Source organism: Sorghum bicolor, chromosome 8 (genome assembly GCF_000003195.3).
Source record: "Sorghum bicolor cultivar BTx623 chromosome 8, Sorghum_bicolor_NCBIv3, whole genome shotgun sequence".
Classification (NCBI taxonomy): Eukaryota; Viridiplantae; Streptophyta; class Magnoliopsida; order Poales; family Poaceae; genus Sorghum; species Sorghum bicolor.
The window spans coordinates 14,621,170-14,645,089 of record NC_012877.2 but is presented as its reverse complement, the minus strand read 5'-3'; the positions used below and the strand labels follow the sequence as shown (position 1 = coordinate 14,645,089).

The 23,920-nt window shown below is 42.1% G+C and overlaps 3 protein-coding genes and 1 long non-coding RNA gene across 9 annotated transcripts; 2 read left to right on the top strand and 2 right to left on the bottom strand.

Annotated features, from left to right (window-relative positions):
- Nucleotides 945–5,450, top strand: LOC8084238. Its single transcript, XM_021465991.1, has 6 exons — nt 945–1,428; nt 1,529–1,670; nt 1,787–2,127; nt 3,831–3,913; nt 4,884–5,033; nt 5,170–5,450. The coding sequence occupies exons 1-6, from the start codon at nt 945–947 to the stop codon at nt 5,287–5,289; spliced, it is 1,320 nt and encodes a 439-aa protein (XP_021321666.1). The 3' UTR covers nt 5,290–5,450.
- LOC110429947 (chaperone protein ClpC2, chloroplastic) lies at nt 12,147–18,760 on the bottom strand. Its single transcript, XM_021446725.1, has 10 exons — nt 18,605–18,760; nt 17,319–17,903; nt 16,081–16,196; nt 15,870–15,992; nt 15,611–15,796; nt 14,876–15,091; nt 14,505–14,722; nt 14,239–14,314; nt 14,062–14,151; nt 12,147–13,506 (listed from the first exon to the last, which is right to left on the bottom strand). Exons 2-10 carry the CDS (start codon nt 17,878–17,880, stop codon nt 12,328–12,330), a joined length of 2,766 nt encoding a protein of 921 aa, XP_021302400.1. The 5' UTR covers nt 17,881–17,903; nt 18,605–18,760; the 3' UTR covers nt 12,147–12,327.
- Nucleotides 19,485–20,105, top strand: LOC110429579. Its single transcript, XR_002446681.1, has 2 exons — nt 19,485–19,626; nt 19,695–20,105. It is a non-coding gene; the product is annotated as an uncharacterized LOC110429579 (long non-coding RNA).
- LOC8084237 lies at nt 20,282–23,391 on the bottom strand. Of its 6 annotated transcripts, none has more exons than XR_002446679.1 (4): nt 23,084–23,391; nt 22,080–23,007; nt 21,770–21,985; nt 20,282–20,680 (listed from the first exon to the last, which is right to left on the bottom strand). XR_002446679.1 is itself a non-coding variant. In XM_021445693.1 (3 exons), exons 1-3 carry the CDS (start codon nt 23,101–23,103, stop codon nt 21,890–21,892), a joined length of 1,044 nt encoding a protein of 347 aa, XP_021301368.1. In that variant the 5' UTR covers nt 23,104–23,391; the 3' UTR covers nt 20,282–21,889. The 6 variants fall into 6 exon arrangements, 4 of the variants coding, with proteins under 4 accessions (XP_021301368.1, XP_021301369.1, XP_021301367.1 ...); XR_002446680.1 differs by having other exon boundaries at nt 21,800–21,985; XM_021445693.1 differs by having other exon boundaries at nt 20,282–21,985.

Below are 23,920 nucleotides of genomic sequence, written 5' to 3'. Positions count from 1 at the left end.
ACTGGTATACCGTACTACTACCTCCATACTAAATTATAAGTCATTCTAAGAGTCGAGTCAAAATATTTCGATTCTAACTAAAATTGTAGAAAAAATTATAAATATTTATGTACTGTAAAAATATAATTAATAAAGAATCTAATAGTATTTGGTATCATAAATATTATTATTTTATTATATAAATTTGGTACATGTTTTGATCCTATAAGATTTTTGGAATGACTAAGTAGAGAGTACTTTTGAACCCGCGGTTGTCAGCTACAGCCCAGACTGGTACTAGCGCAAGCAGGTGGCAGGTGCTGTCGTCTTTTCATTGGATGGGAGCGGCGACCAGCTTTGAGTAGGATGAATGAGTGAGAAGGAGGGAGTACAGCATGGGAATGGGAAGAGTGTGAAGCAGGAGTTAGCCGGCGCACAAATCTTGAAGCAAGTTGAACGGTGAAAGATAAAAGCTGCGTCCGCAAGCCGAAGCGGTTTGGAGTTTCCGTGAGAGACACCCGATACATCAGCCATGCAAGCATCAACGGATGGAGATGGGCCTCGACGATCTCACCATAAGCTTAAGTGCACTGGCGTCCCCTCTCCAAATACACTTTTGCAAGATAAAATTAAAATGAATCAAGTTAATTCCACTAATGCAAGGACTTTATTTAACACAAAATTAATAATGGTAACGAAAGAAACACAAAAACAATATTAACTAATCGAAAGAAAACATGCGCATGAGTGTGATCGCTTGGATATATAGAACACGCGTCCTGATAAGACAGACGACAGTGTAAACGGTCCGATAAAAAATGTGTTAACCGCCTTCTTCCCCGGCCCGTCATCAAAACCGCCACACACTCGATCTCCCGCCATTTCTCTCACGCGCGCGCACTGGCCTCCACCACCCCTCGGCCGGCAGCGCGTGCGGCGCGCTCCGCCGATACGTACACGTAATAATGGCCGACGGCGCCCACAACGACGGCGGTGCCGACGACGACGGGCAAGGGATCTACGACCCGTTCCTTGTGCCGGACGACGACTTCGATGACGACGTCTTCAACTTGCTGGACATGAACGGCGGAATGGACGCGCCGCCGCCGCCGCCGCCGCTGCAGGCAGCACCGGGGCAAAGCGCCGTCGCAGCAGGTCCTTCCGGCGACAATAATCTCCTAGAGTGGCCGCCACCAACGCTGGACTACATCAACGACTCCGTCGTCGACAACAGGGATCCGATGCACAATAATGCCACCCTGCTTGCCGACGATCCTACTACTAGTAGCGCAAGACGTCGTCGTCGGCAAGACATGGGCGTTGCAGGTACGTCGTCGGCAGCCGCACCAAGGCCGCCGCCGCCGCCGCCGTCGTCGTCTGCCGTGCACCAGAACGCGTCGTTAGACTGCACCGGCTGCCAGGTTCTTCGAGAAATTGTGCACTGCAACGGTAGACACACTTGCTACTGGCATATATATATCCTTACATAGGGACACGGACGCCGATCGATCAAACATGCTTACGTCTTGGCTGCGAACTGAATTTCTAGGGCTTGAAGCGACGAAGTTAGGTGTCCATGGGGTCGCCGCCGGCGTGTTCCACCATGCAACCCTAGAGGTGTATCGCATAGACTCCAACGGCCTGCAGGCAGCGACGATGACAACACAACTGACGCATCAGTCCTACGTCGAGTAAGCTGCATTGGATAACTCCTAGATTTCATGCATATTGTACATGTTTTGCAGTTTTTTCAGATGCATCATCATCTCTACTAGTAATCTGATGATTGCATTGATGATCTGAGCAGTTTCAGGGGCCGGGACTACGTGTGGGTAAAGCACTACCTGACGAACTACGCACGGCAGCGCGCTGGCGGCGGCTACGTCGTCCTGCAGGACTCCATCTCGGCGTTCCAGGATGCCCTGTGCACCAGCATGGTCGTCTCCGGTGGCCATGCCGACGACCACCGTGAAGCTGTAGCACAAGAGATTAATGGTGGCCACGCCGATGACCACCGTGAAGCAGTGGCACCAGAGATTAATGGCGGCCACCAACGAGTAGTCGGCAGCCGTCCTGCTGATGATGACGGAGGCGCTGTGCAGCCTGCTATGGTCGAGCAGGGCAGCGTGCCGGCAGAAACGTCTGCAGGTTGGTTGCTGCACAACTGATCATAACTATGCTCGATCTTCTCGTTTTTAGTTTTCATAAACTAGGGAACATATCTAGTGCAAACCACAATTTCCGTGAAAACCTATACAAACCATGGCAAAAAAATCATCTAAATTTACCAAAAAAATCACACATGTAGATGATATGATGATACACAACCTTGCAAAATATCTTATCCAAACTCGAATTCATTTGTGAGATATAAAAATAACAAATTTCTAGCAAATTCTGTGGATCCCTTTCTGGCTTGAAATTTGTTATTTTTATATCTCACAAACAAAGTTGAGTTTGGACAAGATATTTTACAATGTTGTGTATTATCAAATCATCTACATGTGTGATTTTTTTGATGAATTTATACAACTTTTTTGTCATGGTTTGCACAGGTTTTCACGGAAGTTGTGGTTTGCACTAGATATGTTTCATAACTTAATGTTGTTGTTTATTCCGTTACGTACCAAGTCTCCATATATATATACCGTCTCAAATGGCGGAATAGCCAAATTCGTCCCTGAACTATGGTCGAAAGCTCAATTTCGTCCTTAAACTATAAAAACGGTCGTTCTCATTCTCGAACTTTCACAGACAGCTCAATTTCATCCCTAGAGAGCCACGCTACTCACACCATCATCACTAGGGTTATGAATTACCATTTTTGTCCTTGCCTCTTAGGCATCTCTCATGGCTGATGTTGTAATCACTGCAGGCCTATAGTTGTGACCACCCCTTACGCAAGGCATTGGGTCAAAGGCAAACGCTTAGAAAATCATTGTTGATGATAAAAAGGCACCAAAACTCTTGTAAAAAAAGAAAAGACAAGACTGCAAGGATCACAAGCCAATACCGACAGAGATTGTCGTTAATGCAAGCAAAAAAAATGTGTTTCTCTTAAGACTTTCACTATGTGCATAAAGTCAGTCTAGTTTCTCAAATTATTACATTAGCTTTTGTCACGCACCAGGATATATAACAATTTAAAATGAATGGAGAGTAGTAACTAATAAGATCTAGTATTAAGTTCATCTAAAAAACCTTATAATTTCTGTCCTATGTCTAATTATCCTAAATTTAACTTAATTTATTTAAAGAACACCGATATTTATGTTACCAAATAAGTATTACACTTGTTTTCAAACATACTTTTTTTTATTCCATTAGCTTTGACAATCTTCTCTATAAAATTAGTCAAGTTGAAATAGTTTGATTTGGTCATTTTGGAACAAATCTACTAGAATGATATATCTTTTATTGGACAGGGGAAGTACTAATGTTTTAATGATTTCATATACGAGACTATATATCACTGCTACACATATAGTTAATGCACAGTTCACAACTCGTTTCTTATTCAATGAGAAAGATTTAGAAAATAAAGTCCTACTACAATATCAGCCATGAGAGATGGCCAAGGGGCAAGGACAAAAACAGTAAGATTTCAGAAAAAAAAGTCCTCCAGCTACAGTATCGAGAGATGGCCAAGAGGCAAGGGCAAAAATAGTAACTCATAGCCCTAGCTGACTGGGCGATGTCGACGTGAGCCAGCGTAGCACTCCAGGGACTAAATTGAGCTGGCCGTAAAACTTCAAGGATGAGAACGGCCGTTTTCATAGTTCAAGAACGAAATTGAGCTTTTTACGATGTTCAGAGATGAATTTGGCTATTCCCCCGTTTCAAATCTACAGGGCCATCGTCTAAACCAGATGCTAAGGAGCAAGGACGACGACAAGAGATTCCCCCGGCTGCCAAGACTGCACTCGCGATCCAGGTATATATATATTGTACTTCTCATGATCCATTTGGCCTACAAATGCGTCAAGTGAATATTAGTAACTACAAAGTTCTAGGTCTCATGCAACACTACAATTTTTGTAATTGGTATAGGGCATGTGTATCTATCCGTTCATTTGAAAAAAAAAAATTGAAAATTAAGAACATAAAACATATTTGGACGTTGAAAGATCTTAAATAAAAAAGTTAGCAACTATAAAGTTTTAAATCTCATCAACATGTACAATTGAGATATATAGTTTATCTTCATATAACTTGAAAATATTATGAATTTATTTTGGCAACCCCTGTTTTTAGAGATGGTCCATCTTACGCGAACCATCCTTTGAGAATAAATTCTTAGGGGGTGAATGGTAAGGTGACTCGCTAGCTCCTAGAAATTACTCTCTCCATACCCATAAAACAAGTCGTTTTGGACTGGCACGGTCTCCAAAGTCTAACTTTGACTTCTTGTTTTTATAGAAATATTTATCAAAAAGTGGTATAGATATACTTTTATGTAAGTACTTTTCAAGACAAATCTATTTATATAGTTTTCATATTTTTAAACTCAACAACTTAAAAGTTATTCGTAATTTATATTCCCAATGTTTAACCCAAACCTTGTCCAAAACGATAAGTTTTATGGGTATGGAGGGAGTATATATTAGTATGGACAGATACCAAATTCCTTTAGACAATATCCACCTCTGAGAAAAATGAGGTGCCTTTAAAAATCATTTATATAGAATTGAACACTATAGTAGGACCGACTGGTCGAGAAAGAAATTTCTGAAACCATATATACATGATGGACCATATATTACTAGGAATAAAGCAACGTTCATTCAACAAAAGATGTCTAATTATCTCTCCTTTATTAGGACAAAGCAACATTCATATTACTATGCCAATTAAAAAATGCATCTATTTAAGAGGAGTTTGGTAATAATCTCATCATGTTGCAGAGGGAGAGAGCGAGCAACCTGCAGCTGGACGACATTGCACGCTACTTTCACCTCCCGATGGTGGAGGCTGCTAAGGAACTCCGCATCTGTACCACTGTCCTCAAGGGCACTAGCCGTAAGTTCCACATACGACGCTGGCCTTACCGGAAGGTACCTAACCTAGCTCCTTGATTTTTGCTTCCTAATCTCTTGAATTTGTATCTCCTGATAATGATTTGTTAAACACACACATTGTTACTATTAATTAAAGTAAAGTAATCAGCAATGGGGATTTACTTGTATGCAGATTAAGAGCATTGATAGCCAGATCGCCAAGCTGAGAAGGGGCAATGGCGACCCAGCGGCCATGAGACAGATAGAGAGGCTCACCGATTACAGGAGAAGGATTTACGCTGGTCTGGAATGAATAGCAGAAACACTGTGCGCATTTTACCCTGGAAATAATACTTGTTAGCACCACAGCTCCTTGATTCTTGTAGTAAAAAAAGCTCAATCGTGGAATGCCAAGAACAACATTCATTTTGTTTTTGCAAGGACTTCATGTGTGCTAATAATAATGAAACGGAATATCATGTATGAAATAAATAAAAGATTGAAAACAAAAAAAAGCAAGTTCAGTAATAGCAGAAATGGAGCCAGATTTAATTACAACCAATACGATATTAGTATTGTCCAAGGGCATGGCCAGAATTGAAATGCATTGAGGTGATTTATGAAAAATCTAAACGATTTAATAGATGTAATAAATATCAGTACATGAAAAATAAAAAGAAACAACGTATCCCTATAAATTGATGTTTGAGCCCTGGAGAAATACAAGGAGAGGTTAATTAACAGAAGTGGGGATGTGTGGTTGTTGCTTCCACCATGAAGAATGGCCTTTATTCTTTGTTCGCTCTATGTATCTGTATCTTATAGGTATACAAACACCTTTTCGTCATAGGAATATCTAGAAGATGAAAATTCCTCTAAAAATAAAAATCTTTCGATGGTTCTTGCAAAAGGGGTTGTCTTAACCAAAGACAACCTCGCCAGAAAAAATTGGAAAGCCAGCTGTAATGGGAATGAAACTATCCAACACTTATTCCTAGACTGTCCCCTTACCAAAACGATATGGAGGATTATCTTTTTTGCTACTAATCTGACCCAACCCAGATCAATCAATCACATGTTTGGTAGTTGGGTAACTAATCAAAATAAAAGGATTACAAATTTGATTTAGGTGGGGGTGGTTGCCTTCTGCTGGGCTATCTGATGCCGTAATGATGTTATTTTTAATCAAATGAAATCTAACTCTATTGTGCAGGTAATCTTTAAAGGAGCGTACTGGTTACGATATTGGGCCCAGGCCACCCAGCTGCAGCGTGATGAGATAGTTAAGGACGCACTCTCAACGATGAGCAAGAAATTAGAAGTAATTGCTTTAGGATATCCAATAGATGATGGAAACATTTTTATTGTTTGAACTAGTGTCCTGATCGATCTATTAGACTATGGCTTTCTCTTTTATTTCTCTAAACTTTGTAATAATTAGCTGTGTATATCCCTGAATGTAGAGACTCGATATTTTTATCCATTATCTAAAAGAAATGAAGAATGGCCATGAAATTCAGTATTCTACCCAAGACCTAGGGACAACAGACAACAGAGCTAGGACCCGGGGGCTATACTGGCAAGTGGCAAGGCCAACAACGATCATGCATGATAAAATATACACATATACATTTATTAACTTCGCATGAGCATAAATAACAATTAAATTAGCATTTGTTTGGCAATACAAAGAAATTTAACAAACTAAAATAAAGGATTACTGAAACTTATGTAGAAAAGAGGAACAAAATGTAATTAGTCTTAAGTCCCTAACCTCCAACCAATCAATCTAATTCATAAGCAAAAAAACACAAGAATAATCGGAACAAAGGAGAGGGCAAAAATAAGATGAAGACTAATCCTAAATCATATAGATGCCCAATGGAAATTGATACATAGAAAGAGCAAACATGTAAAGGACTAATTACAATCATTATGTGGCAAACTAGGATTTTAGGTAAGCTAAAAAACACAAAGTAACATTATTAGAGACGAAAGATAACATGAAGACTAATCACTAATGTGAAACCACATATATGTCACTGAAGATTAATACACAGAGAGAGCAAGCGAGAAAAGCACTAATTAACAACATTGACTAGATAACTGAATGTACTAATTAACATTATCAACTCATTGATTTGGGGATATAATGTTTTTCTTTTCAGATGGGCGATGTAGGGCATGTTTGGTTTGTGACTTTAAAACGCTACCTTTACCAGACAGGCTTCCCATGCATCCAATTTGGGATGTCTAGAGTCAGAATTTATTGTCTAATAAATATTTGTCTGCTAGGCCTTAATCCAATGAAGCCCATACTTTGGAGCACTTAGATGTGGGGGTGTCAATTGAGAGTGGCCTTATTGCTCACATTCCCCTCTTCTCAATGCACCTACATAAACCCCACTATATATCTTCTCTTTGTCTAAAGCATTTAAGGACTATTTGGGTGGAACCCCGAGCGAGATAGCTATGCACACGCACAATCTAGGCATAGAAAAAACAACGTCCAAGGGTTATATAACACTCCAAATTTTTGAATTTCAAATTTAGTTTAAATTTGATTTAATTTTTTTGCTTAGTTTGAATTTTCAGGAATTATTAAATAATTTACAAAAATAAATAAAATGAAATATAAGGTAGAAACTTGTTTTATTTTGCATTCATGCTGCTGCATAATTTTTGCTTGATTTTATTTATTTGCTGGTGCTTGTTTTGCTTTGTTTTGGAGCAAGAAAGTTTAAAAAAAAAGAAAAAGAATAAAAGGGAGAGCCCTCACCTGGGCCGGCAGCGGCCCAGCCGCGCCCCGCGCCTCCCCCTCTCCCCGCGCGGCCCAAGCCGCGGCCCAACAGCACCTGCGCACCAGCCGCAGCGCCCCCTGCCCCAGCCCACTGCCGCCCGCTGCCGCTGACGGGTGGGTCCCACCTGTCGGGACCGCCCCCAACCTCCCGTCCGGTTCGGACGGGGGCAGCCGCCGCGCCGCCTCGGTTTCCGAGCCGCACGCAAACCGAGGTTCGCCTCTTGCTTTAAATAGCGCCGCAACTCGCCCGCACGCGCCCCTAGAACCCTAGCCGCCAACTCGCCGAATCCCGAGCGCCGCCGACATCCGCCGCCGCGAGCTCCGCCGTCGAGCTCCTCTCCGCGCCGCCGGTTTCGCGAAGGTGAGCCGCGCCCCGTCCTCGCCGCGTCGTGCCGACCCCGCGCGTGCCTTCGGCGCGTTCTCTGGTGCGCCGAAACGCCGTCCCGGCGAGCTCCGGCCCGCGGCCATGGCGCGCCGCCGCGGCCGGCTCGCTCCGGCGCGCGGTCCACCGTGGACCGCGGCCTGCTGCCCCGCGCGGCCGGTCCACCGTGGAACCGGCCCACGCCGCTCTCCGCCCTGGCCCCGGTCCACCATGGACCGGTGGACCACCGCCGCGCCCCGGTCCACAGCCCGCGCCGTGGACCCGGCCACTCCCGTGCCGCCACGTGGCCAGACCAGCCACGGCCCCCGCGCGCCCCTGCTGCTTTTGCAAAGAAGCTCTCGGGTTTATTTAAAATTAACCCGCAGTCCTGCTCAGTTTAAAATAAATAGATTTATGCCCCTGGGTTTTTGCAGAATAGCCCTCGTAGCCGTTGGTTTTTATATATTTAATCCAAAATGCGTTTTAATTCAGTTTTAATTAGTTTTTATTACGAAAAATAGTTCAGTTTATTTACAGATCTGCCATCCAACTTGTTTTAGCCATAATTTTTGCATCGTAACTCCGATTTAGGTGATTCTGGTCGCTATAGTTTCGTCTCGTCGAGTAGAATACAGTAGTACAGTTGCTTTCTGTTTTCGCATGCTTTGGTGTACTGTTTCTGATTAAGCTTGTTTGCTTGCATATATTGTTCCTATGGTTGATGATTGTCGCGTATAGCCAACGAGACGTTCGTGAAGGAAGAGGTTCAGGATCCCGCTGAGTTCGAGCAACCCGACATCGATCAAGGCAAGTGCAGACACCGTTTGATCATTTTGAACCTATTCATTAATGTCATTTACTTTATATGCATGTGTCCAATGAATGCAAACCCTAAGGACATGACTAGTTTACTTACTATTCCTTGTTCACCTGGGGTTATGTTTATGGGTAGACTAGGCTATACTAGGTTTGCTTAGCTGCTCTACTCATCTTATACACAAGCCTAAACAAGTAATAATCTCTACTCAACTTGATGCTTAAATTGTGCTGAATCTTTGATCACTGCGGTGATGGCGATGATGGATGCTTACGAGCATCGTGATGATGTTGGTGACAGGGGAGCGGGTACCGTTGGTGGTCCGGTTTGCCGGGCGTACCCGTCTCTGCTCTCCGTAAGGACTTAGTCAGGGAGCGGCCCCCTGGGACTTACAGTGCAGCTCCAAGCTATATGGCTCTGGCTTGACTAATTAGCAGGACCTCCACTAGTAGGGTGTTACTTTCCGGGTAGGCGTGAGGAAGTAACTTGGGTGATGAATATTAAGTTGTCGGTTGATCGGTACGTCATGGCTATGGGTATCGACTGTCGAGCGCCCCGGCGAAAACTTGCGAGTGGCATCCTATTAGTTGGACCCTGTGAAAGGTCTCATAGTGAGACCCTGCCTGCTCACCTTGGAAGTGTTTTGGGGAGTCGCGACCCCGGGCGAATGGGAATCACGACTTGGAGTGAACGTGCACACCTCTGCAGAGTGTAAAACTGATATTTAAGAGGGGCTCACGGTCACGAGCGGCCCAGACCCTCACCTGATGAGCAACTGGATTCACCGGATACTTGGAGATGGACCTGGCGAGGTTGCTACCTCGTTTTTGGCGGAATGGCTATTTCGTGTTGGCAGGATTGCTATCCTGTGTTATATTTGGGGTTTATCTCTGGACTTCTATAATTATTAGGATAGTCATTTAAAAGATGTTAATCACTACTTACACTAATTAAGGGGTTGGGTTTATGCTACTCATAATTAGTAATAGGTTGTTCTAATAATAGTCATAATTAAAAGTGATCAACTAAAATGCTACCGCAGTCAAACCAAGTCAGTTTTACCTTGTTTTAAGCCTTGCATGTCATTACTTTCCGTCTGTGCTTGCTGAGTTCGACATGAGCTCACCCTTGCTATAATCATTAAAGGTTGCTCGGACGATCAGGAGTACGATTGCGATTTCTCTGAGGACTACCCTGAGTCTCCTGGTTGTTAGGCTCGTGTGGTTCTGTCGTCGACCTTCCTGTGGCAAGGTGGTCCTGCTACGTCGGCGTCTAGTTTCCCTTTTTATTATGGAACAATTTAGCTTATGTTTCCCCTTCGCACTTTGATAAACGTTTGGCTTGTAATAATGGTACATTTAGTCTCATTTATGTAATTCGTTTGAACACTGTGTTTTGTACCATTGATGATGTCGGTCCATGTGTGTGAATTTGAGATCCTGGCGCACAGTGATTTGGCACCCGAATGCTCTCTTACTTCCGGGTGTGATAGGTTATTGTCTAGACTAGGCAGCTCAACTAAACAAGCTATGACTAGGTCAAATTTCTCGTGGTGATTAAGTCTTCCATTTTAAGTTTGCTACTTTTATATAGCTTTTATGGCAAAATTTGTTGTTGGACATGCTAAGTGATGACTCTTTGCTAGTAGACATCTATTTTCGAGTGATTTGTAAAAGATACTCTAGTTCTTGACAAATTGGTTGGTCGACACCGTGCCTAACAAAATATTTTTATAAAATAGATATAAAATCATATGAGTGCCCCAAAATTATACTATACAATCTTCTAGACTATACATGATGAGAAGCACACAGTAAAATATTGTTTTGCACTGAAAATGACTATCTTGCCTCTCTTCATAAATAAACAAAGTTTACCATGGTTATTTTGTTCATGTAGTTTTAAGACACTAAAAATCTTGGAAAAATCATAGATTGCGTACATCACCAAATCTTGACTATGATAAAAATATTAGCTCAAAATAATAAAGTTTCATGTATCAATTAAGCTTGATAGGAGATAAATCTATAACTCAGTTATGCTAAATATACCATTATGAACTTGATTATTTTGAGCTGATATTTTTAGCATAGCCATGATTTGGTGATGTACATATTCTGTTATTTTTCCAAGATTTTTAATGTCCTACAAATACATGAATAAAATAACCATGGTTAACTTTGTTTATTTATGAAGAGAGACAAAATAATCATTTTTAGTGCAAAACAGTAATTTACTGTGTGATTCTGTTAGGCATGGTGTCCACCAACCTATTTATCAAGAACTAGAGTGTCTTTCAGAAATCGCTTGAAAATAGGTATCCGCCAACAAAGAGCCATCACTTGGCATATCCAATAGCAAATTTTTCCTTTTATATATGTTGTGTTAAACTCAAAATGGTCTGTATGTGCACAAATTCTAGTAACGTCAACACAAAACAGTTGGTTTAGAGATACGTCAAAAGTGCAATAGCAAACTCCAGTATGGGGTGGTACTGGCCCATGGCCTAATTGCCCTTTGACAATCCAACTCAGCCCTTGTTATTTTTAACTCACAATATATATAAATTCAGCGCGTTCCTTATTGGGCCCGATCTTTTCTTAATATTTGCAGGCCAAATGTTTTAGCCCTTTTACCAGATCTACATACTAATGAATCATTATTTTTTAAAAGGAAAGAGAGAGAACAAACTTCACCTTATTTCCAAACGGATTGCAGTTTCCAAAGTCAGGAATCCAGTCTCTTGTACAATTTTAATCATCCAACTTCGGAGCTTTTTTACCGTCTCCTGTAATTGGAAAATGGTACGTCCCTTTCTTTGTGTTTTTTTTTTGGTTCGTTATATAATTTTGGTATTCTCAGCCGATGGTATTTTAGGTACAAGTCTTTCCGTTAGAACCAACGGGCCTACTCCCTCCACACTAAAATAGAGTACATTATAACTTTTAAAATTTGTATTAAAATACAATGCATTCTATATAATAACTATATTTTAATTTAACAAGGTTTGTTAAAAAAAGATACGATTTGAGAAGAAACTCTATAATTAAGATAATCGTTATTTCGAATATATATTTCTAGCTATTGGAATGATGCCTACGTGCTATGTATCTGCCTACGTGCTACTTTAGGTATCTTTATGTATGCCTGTACACAGACAAGAGCTTTTCACATCACTTTGTACACAATACCTCAATAACCAGGCAGATTAACTTGAGACAAAAGAATACTTGAATTTGAAAAGGAATTCAAAGGCAGCAACGATTTCCCCTTTGACTATACCACTACATATACACAGTTATATGCTAACTATATATGATAATGTGTTTGAAACAAAAACTCTTCTATTTTGTCATCTTCTGTCATGTACGAGCTAAACGGTGATCGCCGGAGTTGAGAGCTCCGGTATGCCGCCCTGGCCATTGAGCACAACAACCTTCCCTTCCGAGTCCACATCCACTATGGCAGAGTCGCCCTCCTTTACCTCCCCAGCGAGCATCTTCTCAGCAAGGCTGTCCTCCAGCAGCCTCATGATGGCTCGCCTCAGCGGGCGTGCACCATAGCTTGGGTTGTAGCCTTCGTCCACCACCCGCTCCTTGAACTTCTCGGTCACTTGAAGATTTATGTCCTTGGCCTTCAACCTGTCAAAGACCTCCTTGAGCATGATCTCCGCGATCTCCTTGACCTCGAGCTTGGTCAGCTGCCTGAACACGATCATCTCGTCGAGACGGTTGAGGAACTCAGGTCGGAAGTACTGCTTCATCTCCTCGATGACCAGGCTCTTGATCCTGCTGTAGCTGCTGTCCTTCTCATCAGAGTCAAGGTCAAATCCGATCTTCCGCCCACCCTTCTCGATGACGCTGCTCCCTACATTTGAGGTCATGATCAGTAGTGTGTTCTTGAAGTCCACAGTCCTTCCCTTGCTGTCAGTCAATCTCCCATCTTCCAAAATCTGAAGCATCATGTTGAAGACATCCGGGTGTGCCTTCTCAATCTCATCAAAGAGCACAACTGTGTATGGCCGCCGTCGAACTGCCTCTGTCAGCTGGCCACCCTCAGTGTATCCTACATATCCTGGAGGTGAACCAATCAGCTTGGATACTGTGTGCCTCTCCATGAATTCACTCATATCAAGCCGGATCATAGCCTCCTCAGAGCCAAAGTAATAGGCTGCAAGAGCCTTTGCAAGCTCTGACTTCCCAACGCCGGTGGGACCTGCAAAAATAAAGCTTGCAATTGGCCTGTTGGGGTTCTTGAGACCCACACGAGCACGGCGGATGGAGCGACTAATGGCTACCACAGCCTCATCTTGGCCAATGACACGCGTGTGCAAAGTCTCTTCCATCTTAAGAAGCTTATCTGACTCATCGCTGGAAACCTTCTCCACAGGGATGCCAGTCCATGACGATACTATGTGCTGGATATCTGCTTCATTGACCATAGGTCCTGTCTCTCCAGACTCTTCCTCTGCTTTGCTCAATTCCTTGCTCTTGTCAATGAAGGCTGTTATCTGGGCCTTCAATTCCATTTCACGGTCTCGCAATTCGCCAGCCTAAAGGCATAACATTTAGAAAGGGAAATTAGCTATGAAAGAACATCTGTATCTAGAAAAGGTGCAAACAATTAAGTAATCAGAAGTACAGGGAGAAGGCAGAACAAGGGCATCCACATATCCAATTGCAGCAGGTGCAAATTGCTAAATAAACAAAAGAACAGGAAGAAAGAAAGTGCATAGTCGAATGAACATTAAGGGGCATGTTACTATCATTCAAATAAAACTATCACTGATAACTATTTAAAATCAAAAGCATGTAACAACTGTTTTTTTTGTTAATTCTGATTGTGTTAGTACATCCTAAAATGGAAATGGGAAATTTCACTCAAGTAAGAGCATTGATTGATGAAATGAACAAGAATTACTGAATCATCCAAAATTATTTGTAATCTCCCAACTGTATTGAATATTTTCTATGTACAAGCTATTGTATATAGAACAGTTTTGGTGGATGGAAATTATAAGTTAATATGATCTTCAGGAGGTCAGGCAACATTTAAGTTGTGTCACAAACTTGAAAGAGATGCAAACAGATTATCCATAGTCAGTTACCTTCTCGAAATCCTGGCTACGAACAGCTTCATTCTTCTGTTTCGTGATTTGTTTAAGCTCCTTGTCAAGCTCTCTTGCTTCCTCAGGAACCTGCACCAAAAGTAAAATTTAGAAAATGTTTAGGGCATGCATGCATGAATTAAGCATACAAATAAACAAAAGCAGATGACTTCGTACCTGTGCATGCTGTAGCCTAACACGGGAACCTGCTTCATCAATCAAGTCAATTGCCTTATCTGGGAGGAAACGGTCACTGTAAACAGAAATATGCTGTCAGATGATCATTAGGATGCAATAAAGTAGCAAAAATAAATTGTGGATGGACAAACATAGTTGTTTTTCCAGAGATGCAAGCTAAAGTTCTAACATAATTTTCTTTGTGGTGTTTACATTTTCTGCTGATGCATGGATATATTTTTATTTACAGTTCACAGATAACAGACCTGATATATTGATATGACAGCTTTGCAGCTGCAATCAGAGCTTCATCAGTGTAACGAAGTTTATGGTGGATCTCATATCGTTCCCTCAGTCCTCTGAGAATTTCAATGGTTTCATCTACTGTTGGCTCTGGCACTTTCACAGGTTGAAACCGCCGTTCAAGTGCTGGGTCTTTCTCAATGTGCTTCCTATATTCATCAAGTGTAGTCGCTCCAATGCACTGCAATTAAACATAATAGGTTAGTCATAACAACCTCATTACAAGCAAGAACGCTGGAAAGCTCATCTTGAAGGACAGCAAGATACTGGACTTATTCCAAAAGAACTGATAAGAGAATGTTCACCACATCATAGGAACATGTTATCTACACACCTGTAATTCACCTCTGGCCAACGCAGGCTTCAAGATATTAGCAGCATCTATAGCACCTTCGGCTGCTCCTGCTCCTATCAGAGTGTGAACTTCATCAATAAAGAGTATTATCTCGTCACTTTGCTTTATTTCCTCCATCAGCTTCTTTAATCTTTCTTCGAATTCTCCACGGTATTTTGTGCCAGCAACAAGAAGTCCCATGTCAAGGGTAATGACCTGTGGTAAATTGGTTGAAGGAATATCCATCATTTCCTCACAATCCCATCAAAAGAATACAGAAATGTGGCAGAAAAGTATATTTACAACCAGTTGAAACAATTACTAGACCACAGAATCGACCAGTGAGACGAGATTAATCACTTAGAAATTCTGACTTAATGTATCACAAAAGAGTACAAATATTTATAACATACTTTCTTCTTCTATTTGCTCAATCAGTGTGCTGCCTAGTATAGATGATTATTTCTACAATCTCTCCAATGGTTATGGAGCAGGTTCTTCAATCACTAAACTGTGCTTACAAACTTAAAAGTCCACTGGATGGGATAACTCAAGAAAAATGAGAGAAAAGAGCAACACATGCATGCACCCTCATCAACAGTATACAAGAACAAGATACAATTCAAGCTCTTATGTAAATAATAGATAATAGATGTAGATTTAATTGACAGCAAAATACTATAAATAGATAGATATATATTGCATAATTGCTTTGAGATGATGCAAAAAGTATACCTTTTTCCCTTCTATTGTTTCAGGTACATCGCCTGTAGAAATGCGTTGAGCAAGTCCTTCAGCAATTGCAGTCTTTCCAACACCAGGCTCTCCAATCAAGCAGGGATTGTTCTTAGTTCGTCTGCCTAAAATTTGTACCACACGCTCAATCTGTGGCTGCCTTCCAACAACAGGATCTAATTTTCCCTGCAGATATGATCAACATGAGTTCTATTACAGAACTTGTGCTGGTTATAATGCAGTAGGTCAGAAATATTACCTCCTCTGCTAATTTTGTTAAATTAGTTCCATACTCCTCAAGAGTTGGCATCTTATTACCACTGCTGCCCCCTCCAACTCCAGCACCAACAGCTTCTGTGGTCTCACCAATCATTCGAATAACCTATAGAGGTCCATGACATTAAAGAAACGGCTAATAAACAAAATTTCTTTTCACTAGTGTCAGAAATAGACATCAGATATAGGTTTACCTGTGTACGGATATTGCTGGGATCAGCTCCAAGACTCTCAAGAACACGAGCCGCCACACCTTCACCCTCACGAAGCAGTCCAAGAAGCAGGTGCTCAGATCCAATATAATTATGTCCTGGGAAGCAAGTATTTGGTGCTTGAGATAAATCTTCTATGGAAGTTATTAAAAGTTTGAAATATAATGAGGAAATGGAGTGTGCTATGGTTTGGTGCATAGAAGGAAATGATATTCTTGTTAGGATAAATTACTTGACAATTACCAACATAAGAAGTACCTGTAATTTAGTTGAGGAACAAGATAACAGGTATTCGTCTGTTACCATATTAGATGAGAAAGCAGGGTGGGATTACTTTACATATAGATGTGCACAGCAGAAAATTTCTTTATAGGTGCACAAAGCAGGACAATGAAGAAAGAAATGCATCTATTAGTTCAATTGCATCCTAAGACCTAAATTATTGAATGGGAAAATAGTTTAATGATGATGCAAATATGTAGACGTTTGGAAATATCAAATGTGATGCTGATAAATGGGGATTGAAGCCACCTGTCACTGGGGTCATTGTTATTTTTCAGCTTGTGTTACTACAAAAGTTTCTTTGATGAAGATATAAAATGTGTTCGACATGAAGATATAAAATAGCACCACAATAAGTGGACTGCAAAGAGATTATGATGCTTCATTGTACTTCGCAACTTCCACTTGAATACTTAAAAAGGTGACATAAAACAGACAGACCTGGAAGATTAACTACATACAAATATTGCAATCAATTGTCCATTATCACATCAGGGTCCCTCTGACATCAGTTAAGAATAATGTATTCAATATTTATGGGAATGTGCAATGGAAGCTCTGAATTGATATCTTTGTATCTGATAATCAACCATTTGTACACTGTACTGTATTTTTGTCAAAAAGTTTCTCCCAAAAATATGCTAACTGAGAGCTTTCTAGAACTCTCTAGAAAAATGCACAAGCGCAGAAGTAATAGGAAAATGAAATTCCTTTTTGGGAAAACAGAACATTGGTCAATAGAGGCATTCTTCAAATATATTTTTTTCGAGTAGCGAATAAGTAAAATTAGAAGACAGGACCAAAAGGGTATCACAAGGACCTTGACCAGCAATTCTTTCTACTATGTTTTCGTGCATGAATTAGAGAGAATAGGAAATGAAATTTAAGACAACGCAACACGGACAACATTTCACAAGAAGCCTTGATAAACAACATACCTAATTGGCGAGCTTCCTCCAAGGAGAGCTCCAAAACACGTTTCGCACGTGGTGTGAATGGTATTTCAACAGCAACAAAACCATTGCCACGGCCAATAATCTTTTCCACCTCCACACGTGCATCCTTGAGATTTATTCCCATGGACTTGAGCACCTTTGCTGCAATACCAGTGCCCTCTCCAATCAGACCCAAGAGAATCTGCTCAGTTCCAACAAAGTTGTGCCCCAGGCGTCTTGCTTCCTCTTGCGCAAGCATGATGACCTTAATAGCTTTCTCCGTGAACCTCTCAAACATTGCCCGAGTAACAAAACGAGAACGTCTTGTCCGTCGAGATGACCTGTAAGATGCAACTGTCGACCTGGAATTGGACACCGTGGGTGTGACCGAGAAGCTATGCACTGATCTTAGACCCACAAATGCTGACATCTTGACGGGGCGGCTAAGTGACATTGCCAACATAGAGGCAGGCCTCCTGGCGCCATGGGACCTCCAACGCTGGGTGCTTATGCGACCCCCGAATGTTGTTCCGAGGGCAACTGACTGGAGTAAGGTCCCTGCCATGGTCAGAAATACCGTCCCTTAACCTGCACCAAGACATTACAAAGGTTAATTAATGTTACAAACCAATCTTCTAAAATTCTCAGATAAACACAACGGGTCAATTCTAATCATGCGCAGGAATAGTGCATGCCAATCATCAGTATGTTGCTCTTGATCCATCTGACCCCAAACAAATTGCAAAAAAAACAAAATGTGCCAGAAAATAGAGAATAAACCGTGACAAGCAAAAATGGAAAAAAAAAATGTGCTAGAAACAGGAAGACAGGCTTAAAAATAGCGGTAGATGTTCTCCCGCTTCGTAGCAAATCAATCCGCGGCAATCTGGATGGATAGGGGCACGGGCACCGATACAGCCAGCAAAGATTTGGAATTGCGGGCCTCACGAAAAGGTGTTTCAATTTCTGCGACAGAGAAAATCACAACCTAGTTCCGTTTACCGATTGAATTAGTGTTTCAACCTCGCATTGACATAGATTATATCTAAAGGCGGAGAAAGATGGACCTTGCCACTTATCCGCAACCAAAACTAACCAAAAAAATCAAGAATTTCCCCAAAAATAATCCAGGGATTCTGCGGCACAAGAATCGAGCCCACCGACAACGATTGCTAATCCTAATCCATCCATGTATACAGGAACGGAAATCTCGACACTAGAATCAGGAGCCCCCAAGAACGAAGAACTCACACACAGAAGACAACGAGGGGATCGCTGAGGGTGCTCACCTTCCGAGGAGAGAGAGAGGAGGAGGAGGAGGAGGAGGGAAGGAAGGGCGGTGCGTTGGTGTGCGTCCTCCCCTGGTCCCTGGAGATAAGGGGGCCGCGCTGCCCGAGTGCCCAACAAGAAAGAGGACTCCGTGATTGTTCTCTCTTTCTCCTCCTTTCGTATAGCCTCCTGATTCTGCCTTTTGTCTGTTTCCTAGTATTTTCCTTCTTTATTTATTTTCTGAGGATGGGAAATTCTTGGCAGGCAATGCAATTTTCTCCACAGTGACAGATATTTTTTTGAAGGGGGTAACAGATTTTTTTTGCCCAATGTGAGAACAGAATCAATCAAGTAGGTTTTCAGCGTATGCGATGCGAGTGTTTGAAAGGACAAACAGTAGAGTTGACAAAACTGGATTTGAGGACACCAAAGAAATTAGGGTTTTTTGGTTCCGTGCCATTACTATTTTCTCTCTTTTGAAACATGCCATTACAATTCGTCTTATGGCAAGCAGGCCATTACAATTTTCGCGTTCTTTGAAACATGCCACTGGATACGATTGACGACGTATCAGGCCCACCTGCAGGCCGACGTGGCATACGAAGACCGTATACGTACGTAAGAAAACGGCATCTGGGGCGCTCTCATCTCTCTCCGTCATTTTTCCCGTTATCCTCTCTGTGTCTCGAAGTGGAGCGCTCTCATCTCTCTCTGTTCGTCCCGGGCGGCGGCGGCTCGCTCACTGGCGGCACGGCGGCGGCTCCCTAGGGCACGGGGGCTCGGGGGCTGGCCCTGAGCGCGGCCGCGGCTTGTGCGCGGCCGCGGCTTCGGCGCCTGCTGCAGCTTCAGCGCCCGGGGCAGCTCGACGTGCCCAAGGGCCCAGCCCATGGCGACCTCCTCCAGCTCGACCACGGCTGCCACTCGAAGGCTGCAGTGCCCTCTACTTGACTGCCCTGAGTGCCATGTCCCTCTGATCCGAATCGTGAGCAAGCAAGCTCACTCCAAGAATGTCCCGTTTGTGAAGTGCCCAAACAACGTAAAGGTCAGGAGTTGATGGCCTTATTTTTTCTTCTTTTTGATTTCATTTTGATTGATTTTGGTTGTGTGCAGGGTGATCCAACAACTTGTGGTTGGATCCGTTCCGAGGAGCAGTATGCAGCCTGGTATGTGAATCAACAAAAGCAGAGACATATGCAGGTCCAATCGCCCTTCCATTCAGCATCTGGGGATGTTCTTGGTGATTTGAAGCAACAAGTGTATGAGATGAAGCAAACGCTGGACAGTGTGGTTGAGGATCTTCGATCAGTGAAGTCCCAAATTGGAGACAAGCAAGACTTGGGTAATAAGAAGAAAATGCAGATTGTGCTGGATGTATATATTGCAGTAGGTGTTCTTGTTGGTGTGGTAATAGGCATAGTTGTTGCCCGCATGATGAAGTGAACTGAATGTAATGTAGTATCTTTGTAATGGATTATGGGTTTCCCACCCATTAATGAATCATTGCCTTTGTTCTCTGATCAATGTTTATATGCAATTGAATATTTGGTTGAATGGTGCCCAAATTTCATAATTTCAGCAGCATATTGTCTCCAATTTAAGCATAATTTTTGGAAAATTTCAGCAGCATCTTGTCTCCATTTTTAGCATAATTTTGGAAAATTTCAGCAGCATGTTGTCTCCATTTCAGCAACATTTCATGATAATAATAGAGTTCAACCCAAATTTCATAGATAACCAAGTTGGCATCCACACATTACAGTACTTAGGAGTAGTAGCACATCACAGTACTTAGGAGTGGCACATTACAGTACTTAGGAGTGCCCAAATTACATAGTGCTGCACATTACAGTACTCATGAAACCAAAAGTGGCACTACCAAAAGTGCCCAAATTACATAGTGTTGCACATTATCTCACTGCTCATTGAAAATCAGCTGCCTCAAGCTGGTGGCAACAACTGGTGGTGGGTTAGCTTGTGCCTTCATCAACTTCTTCTTGACCGGGGTCTTCTTTTTCTTCTGGGCAACAACACTCTTCTTAGGAGCTTTCTTTTTCTTGGGTTGTGAAGGTCCAGCATCATCTTGAGTTGGCCTCTTCCTGCAATTGAAACACAAGTGTTTGGTTAAGTCAAGCAAAAAAGAAAAAACAATTATTTACATGTTATAGCAAGTATCCAAGGTATAGCATGTTTGCATGGCTTCCCTGTAACCTGCCACTCCCTGCACCCACAATTGTGGTTCTCTAGGTCCACTGTCCTCCTCCTCTGATTCCCCCAGTCATCCCTAATAGTCACTTCAGCCACATATTCATCACAAGGTTGTATCTTCACCAACTTTATGTTATGGCTAAGCAAGTTCAAGTCTTTCATCACACCTGGGAGGATTCCATCTGACCACTCTCTACTAATTTTCTTCCTCAGATATCTCTTCTCCATTATAAGCTCTCTTATCCTATCAACAAGTTCATGTAACAATAAACCTTTGAACTTCTTCACCTGTGCATTGAAGCTTTCAGACACATTATTGGTCAAGAAATCACACTTGCTTTGTTCTGAGAAAGCACATCTGTACCATTTCCTGTTGTGATAAGTCTGAAGGTATGTCAAAGTATCTGGAGCAAACTCATAAATCTTATTCATGTGCCAGTTGAACAACCCATCAGTGTAACTCCTAGCAGCAGGATACAGGTGGTCTGTAAAAACATCACCAGAGTAGTGCTTCATGAAGTTCTGGTACAAATGCCTCATGCACTCCCTGTTTTCAGCTGTTGGAAAAACTGCTCCAACTGCTTTCTCAAGACCTTTGCAAGCATCTGAACAAATTACTAGATTTGGTACATCCCCAATTGCTCTATGCAGCTGTGCCAAAAACCACTGCCAGTTTTCCTCAGTTTCTGAATCAAAAATACCATATGCTACATGATACAACCAATTATGTCCATCTACACTGGTTACTGATGCCAATTGCCCTTTGTATTTACCATTCAAACTAGATGCATCTACTCCCAAAAATGGTCTACAACCAGCAATGAATCCATCAATACAAGGTTTGAGGGCAACAAACATCCTCTTAAACCTGTATTTCTTACCAATTTTTTCTACTTCTACCTCTACAATGCTACCAGGTGACACCATTTTTATTTGAGCAGCCCAATTGAACAACAATTGGAAGCTTTCTTCATATTTACCATGAATTTTATCTAAGGCAGCCATCATACCAGACCAAGCCTTTGAATACTTCAGCTTGATGCCATAGTCTTCTTCCAACTTGTCCTTACAATCTGTTGGCTCTTTTGTTGGGTTCTTCTTCAACCAATCTGATAACCTATCTGCACACCAGTCCTGAGAGGCCATCTTATTTTCTGTAAATTTTGTACTTGGACACTTATCAGCTTGATGATCCACTAATGTTTTAATATGCACATAAAATAAATGTTAAGCAAAATTAAAACATAAGAATCACAAAGATATAACAATTACTAGATGACAAGAACATACCTGTATTGTCTTGTTATCATATAATCTGGATGCATGTATGCGCCAAGGACAGCCATCTGCTTTGCACTTTGCAAGAAACCTTGTTTTGTCTGTTTTTATACCCGTCAACACAAACCCTTTCTTCACAGCATGGTGCCTAATAGATTTCCTGAATGATACAATATCAGGAAACAATTCTCCCTTCACAATCTTGGGGTTCTCTGGATCATGGATAACATGGATCTCTTCAGGGTCGGCATCAGTGACCTCTGTCTCATCAAGAATAGCATCAGCATTTTCATAAACATGAACATGAGATGGAGGTGGATTGCTAGATGGTGCTGCACTGCTAGATGGCTGTGTAGGAGATAATGTCATGTACATTGCCTCATCATCATAGCCAACATACTCTTCAGTATTGTCAAACATGTCAGGCTCCCTGTCAGGCTCAAGTTGAGGCAGAACTTCAGCCTCCAAGGGAACATTTGGGTTACTGCTAGATGGCTGGTTAGCACTATGAACAGCTGGATTTGGGATCAAATTGCTAAGTTGTAGGCTGCCATTGCACATCTCAGGAGAAAGGAAGCTTAAAGGCTCAAGATCATCAAATTCATCAAATTCATCAACATGGGAAACACTATTGTCAAACACTCCTACGATAATTTGGCATTTCATCTGATCCTTATACATGTCAAACATTTCATCCATCTTAAGCTGGTTTTCTAGTCTGACATCTTTAGACAACCTTTTGTCAGGAAACCAAAGCACAGCATACTGGCTAGGAGACCAGTTGACAGCATTGTTCAATCTGGTCATCAACTGCTCAAAGGAAAACAAGCCTAACTCCACATCCCACTTAAGCACACGACCTTTTGTGTAAGCTTTTCTACCAACAGAGTCTATGCTACAGAATCCTTCCACTTTTATTTCTAGCGCGAACAGTGCAACCCTAGAACACAAATGCATAAATCAGACCATGAATTGAATCCGAATCGACTCAATTCGACACAAGGAGAGACTAATACCTTCCGTCGTCGTCCTCCATCCGCCTAGCCCGCCTGCAAACGAGGCCAAGGCCGCCTGCTCGCCTGCGCGCCGCCGAGGCCGCCTGGCTGCGCCCGGGCCTGCGCTCGTCGCCAAGAAAACCTGCGCGCCTACGGCCTGCGGCCCGCCTGCGCCCACCCTCGCCTGCCTGACCCTCGACCACGGTGGCGGCGGCGCTCGCCCTCGGTTAGGGTTCTCCGGCCTTTCCTTCGAGCTGGAGGACGGGTGGGGAAGACCGACTGGAAGAGAAGGACGGGAGAGAGGAATAGACGGCGTCCGTTTCCTTGGGCACGGGAGACGTACGTATACGGTCTTCGTATGCCACGTCGGCCTGCAGGTGGGCCTGATACATCGTCAATCGTATCTAGTGGCATGTTTCAAAGAACGCGAAAATTGTAATGGCCTGCTTCCCATAAGACGAATTGTAATGGCATGTTTCAAAAGAGAGAAAATAGTAATGGCACGGAACCAAAAAACCCAAGAAATTAATGGAACACATTTACTCAAATTTTGGTTAATTTATTAAAATTCAAAATACAAAAAATGTCGAGAACATGATCAATGTGGGCGTGGTTAAGATAGGCGAGAGTCATGTTGGCACCCTCTGATTGATCAAATCTAACAGAGTTATTCATTATATTTCAAATTATAAGACATTTTGATTCTTTTAGATTTATAACTTTTGTTATGCCTACATATAATAATAAAAATTATGTATCTAGAGATGCCAAAAATATCTTATAATTTGTAAGAGCATCTTCAAGAGTGTCTCATATTCATTTCTTATCCATATTTTTTAAAACAAAAAACACCTCCAA

Bases quoted from the DNA above. Each gene is read 5' to 3' on its own strand.
- LOC8084238 (XM_021465991.1), top strand. From the start codon at position 945: ATGGCCGACGGCGCCCACAACGACGGCGGTGCCGACGACGACGGGCAA. The intron at 1,429-1,528 runs GTAGACACACTT...CTGAATTTCTAG, and splicing joins AGAAATTGTGCACTGCAACG to GGCTTGAAGCGACGAAGTTA. The intron at 5,034-5,169 runs GTACCTAACCTA...ACTTGTATGCAG, and splicing joins GACGCTGGCCTTACCGGAAG to ATTAAGAGCATTGATAGCCA.
- LOC110429947 (XM_021446725.1), bottom strand. From the start codon at position 17,880: ATGGCAGGGACCTTACTCCAGTCAGTTGCCCTCGGAACAACATTCGGG. The intron at 15,993-16,080 runs GTAAACCTATAT...GGACCTCTATAG, and splicing joins CCAGCAATATCCGTACACAG to GTTATTCGAATGATTGGTGA. The intron at 15,797-15,869 runs GTAATATTTCTG...TCATATCTGCAG, and splicing joins TAACAAAATTAGCAGAGGAG to GGAAAATTAGATCCTGTTGT.
- LOC8084237 (XM_021445692.1), bottom strand. From the start codon at position 21,935: ATGGCCTCTCAGGACTGGTGTGCAGATAGGTTATCAGATTGGTTGAAG.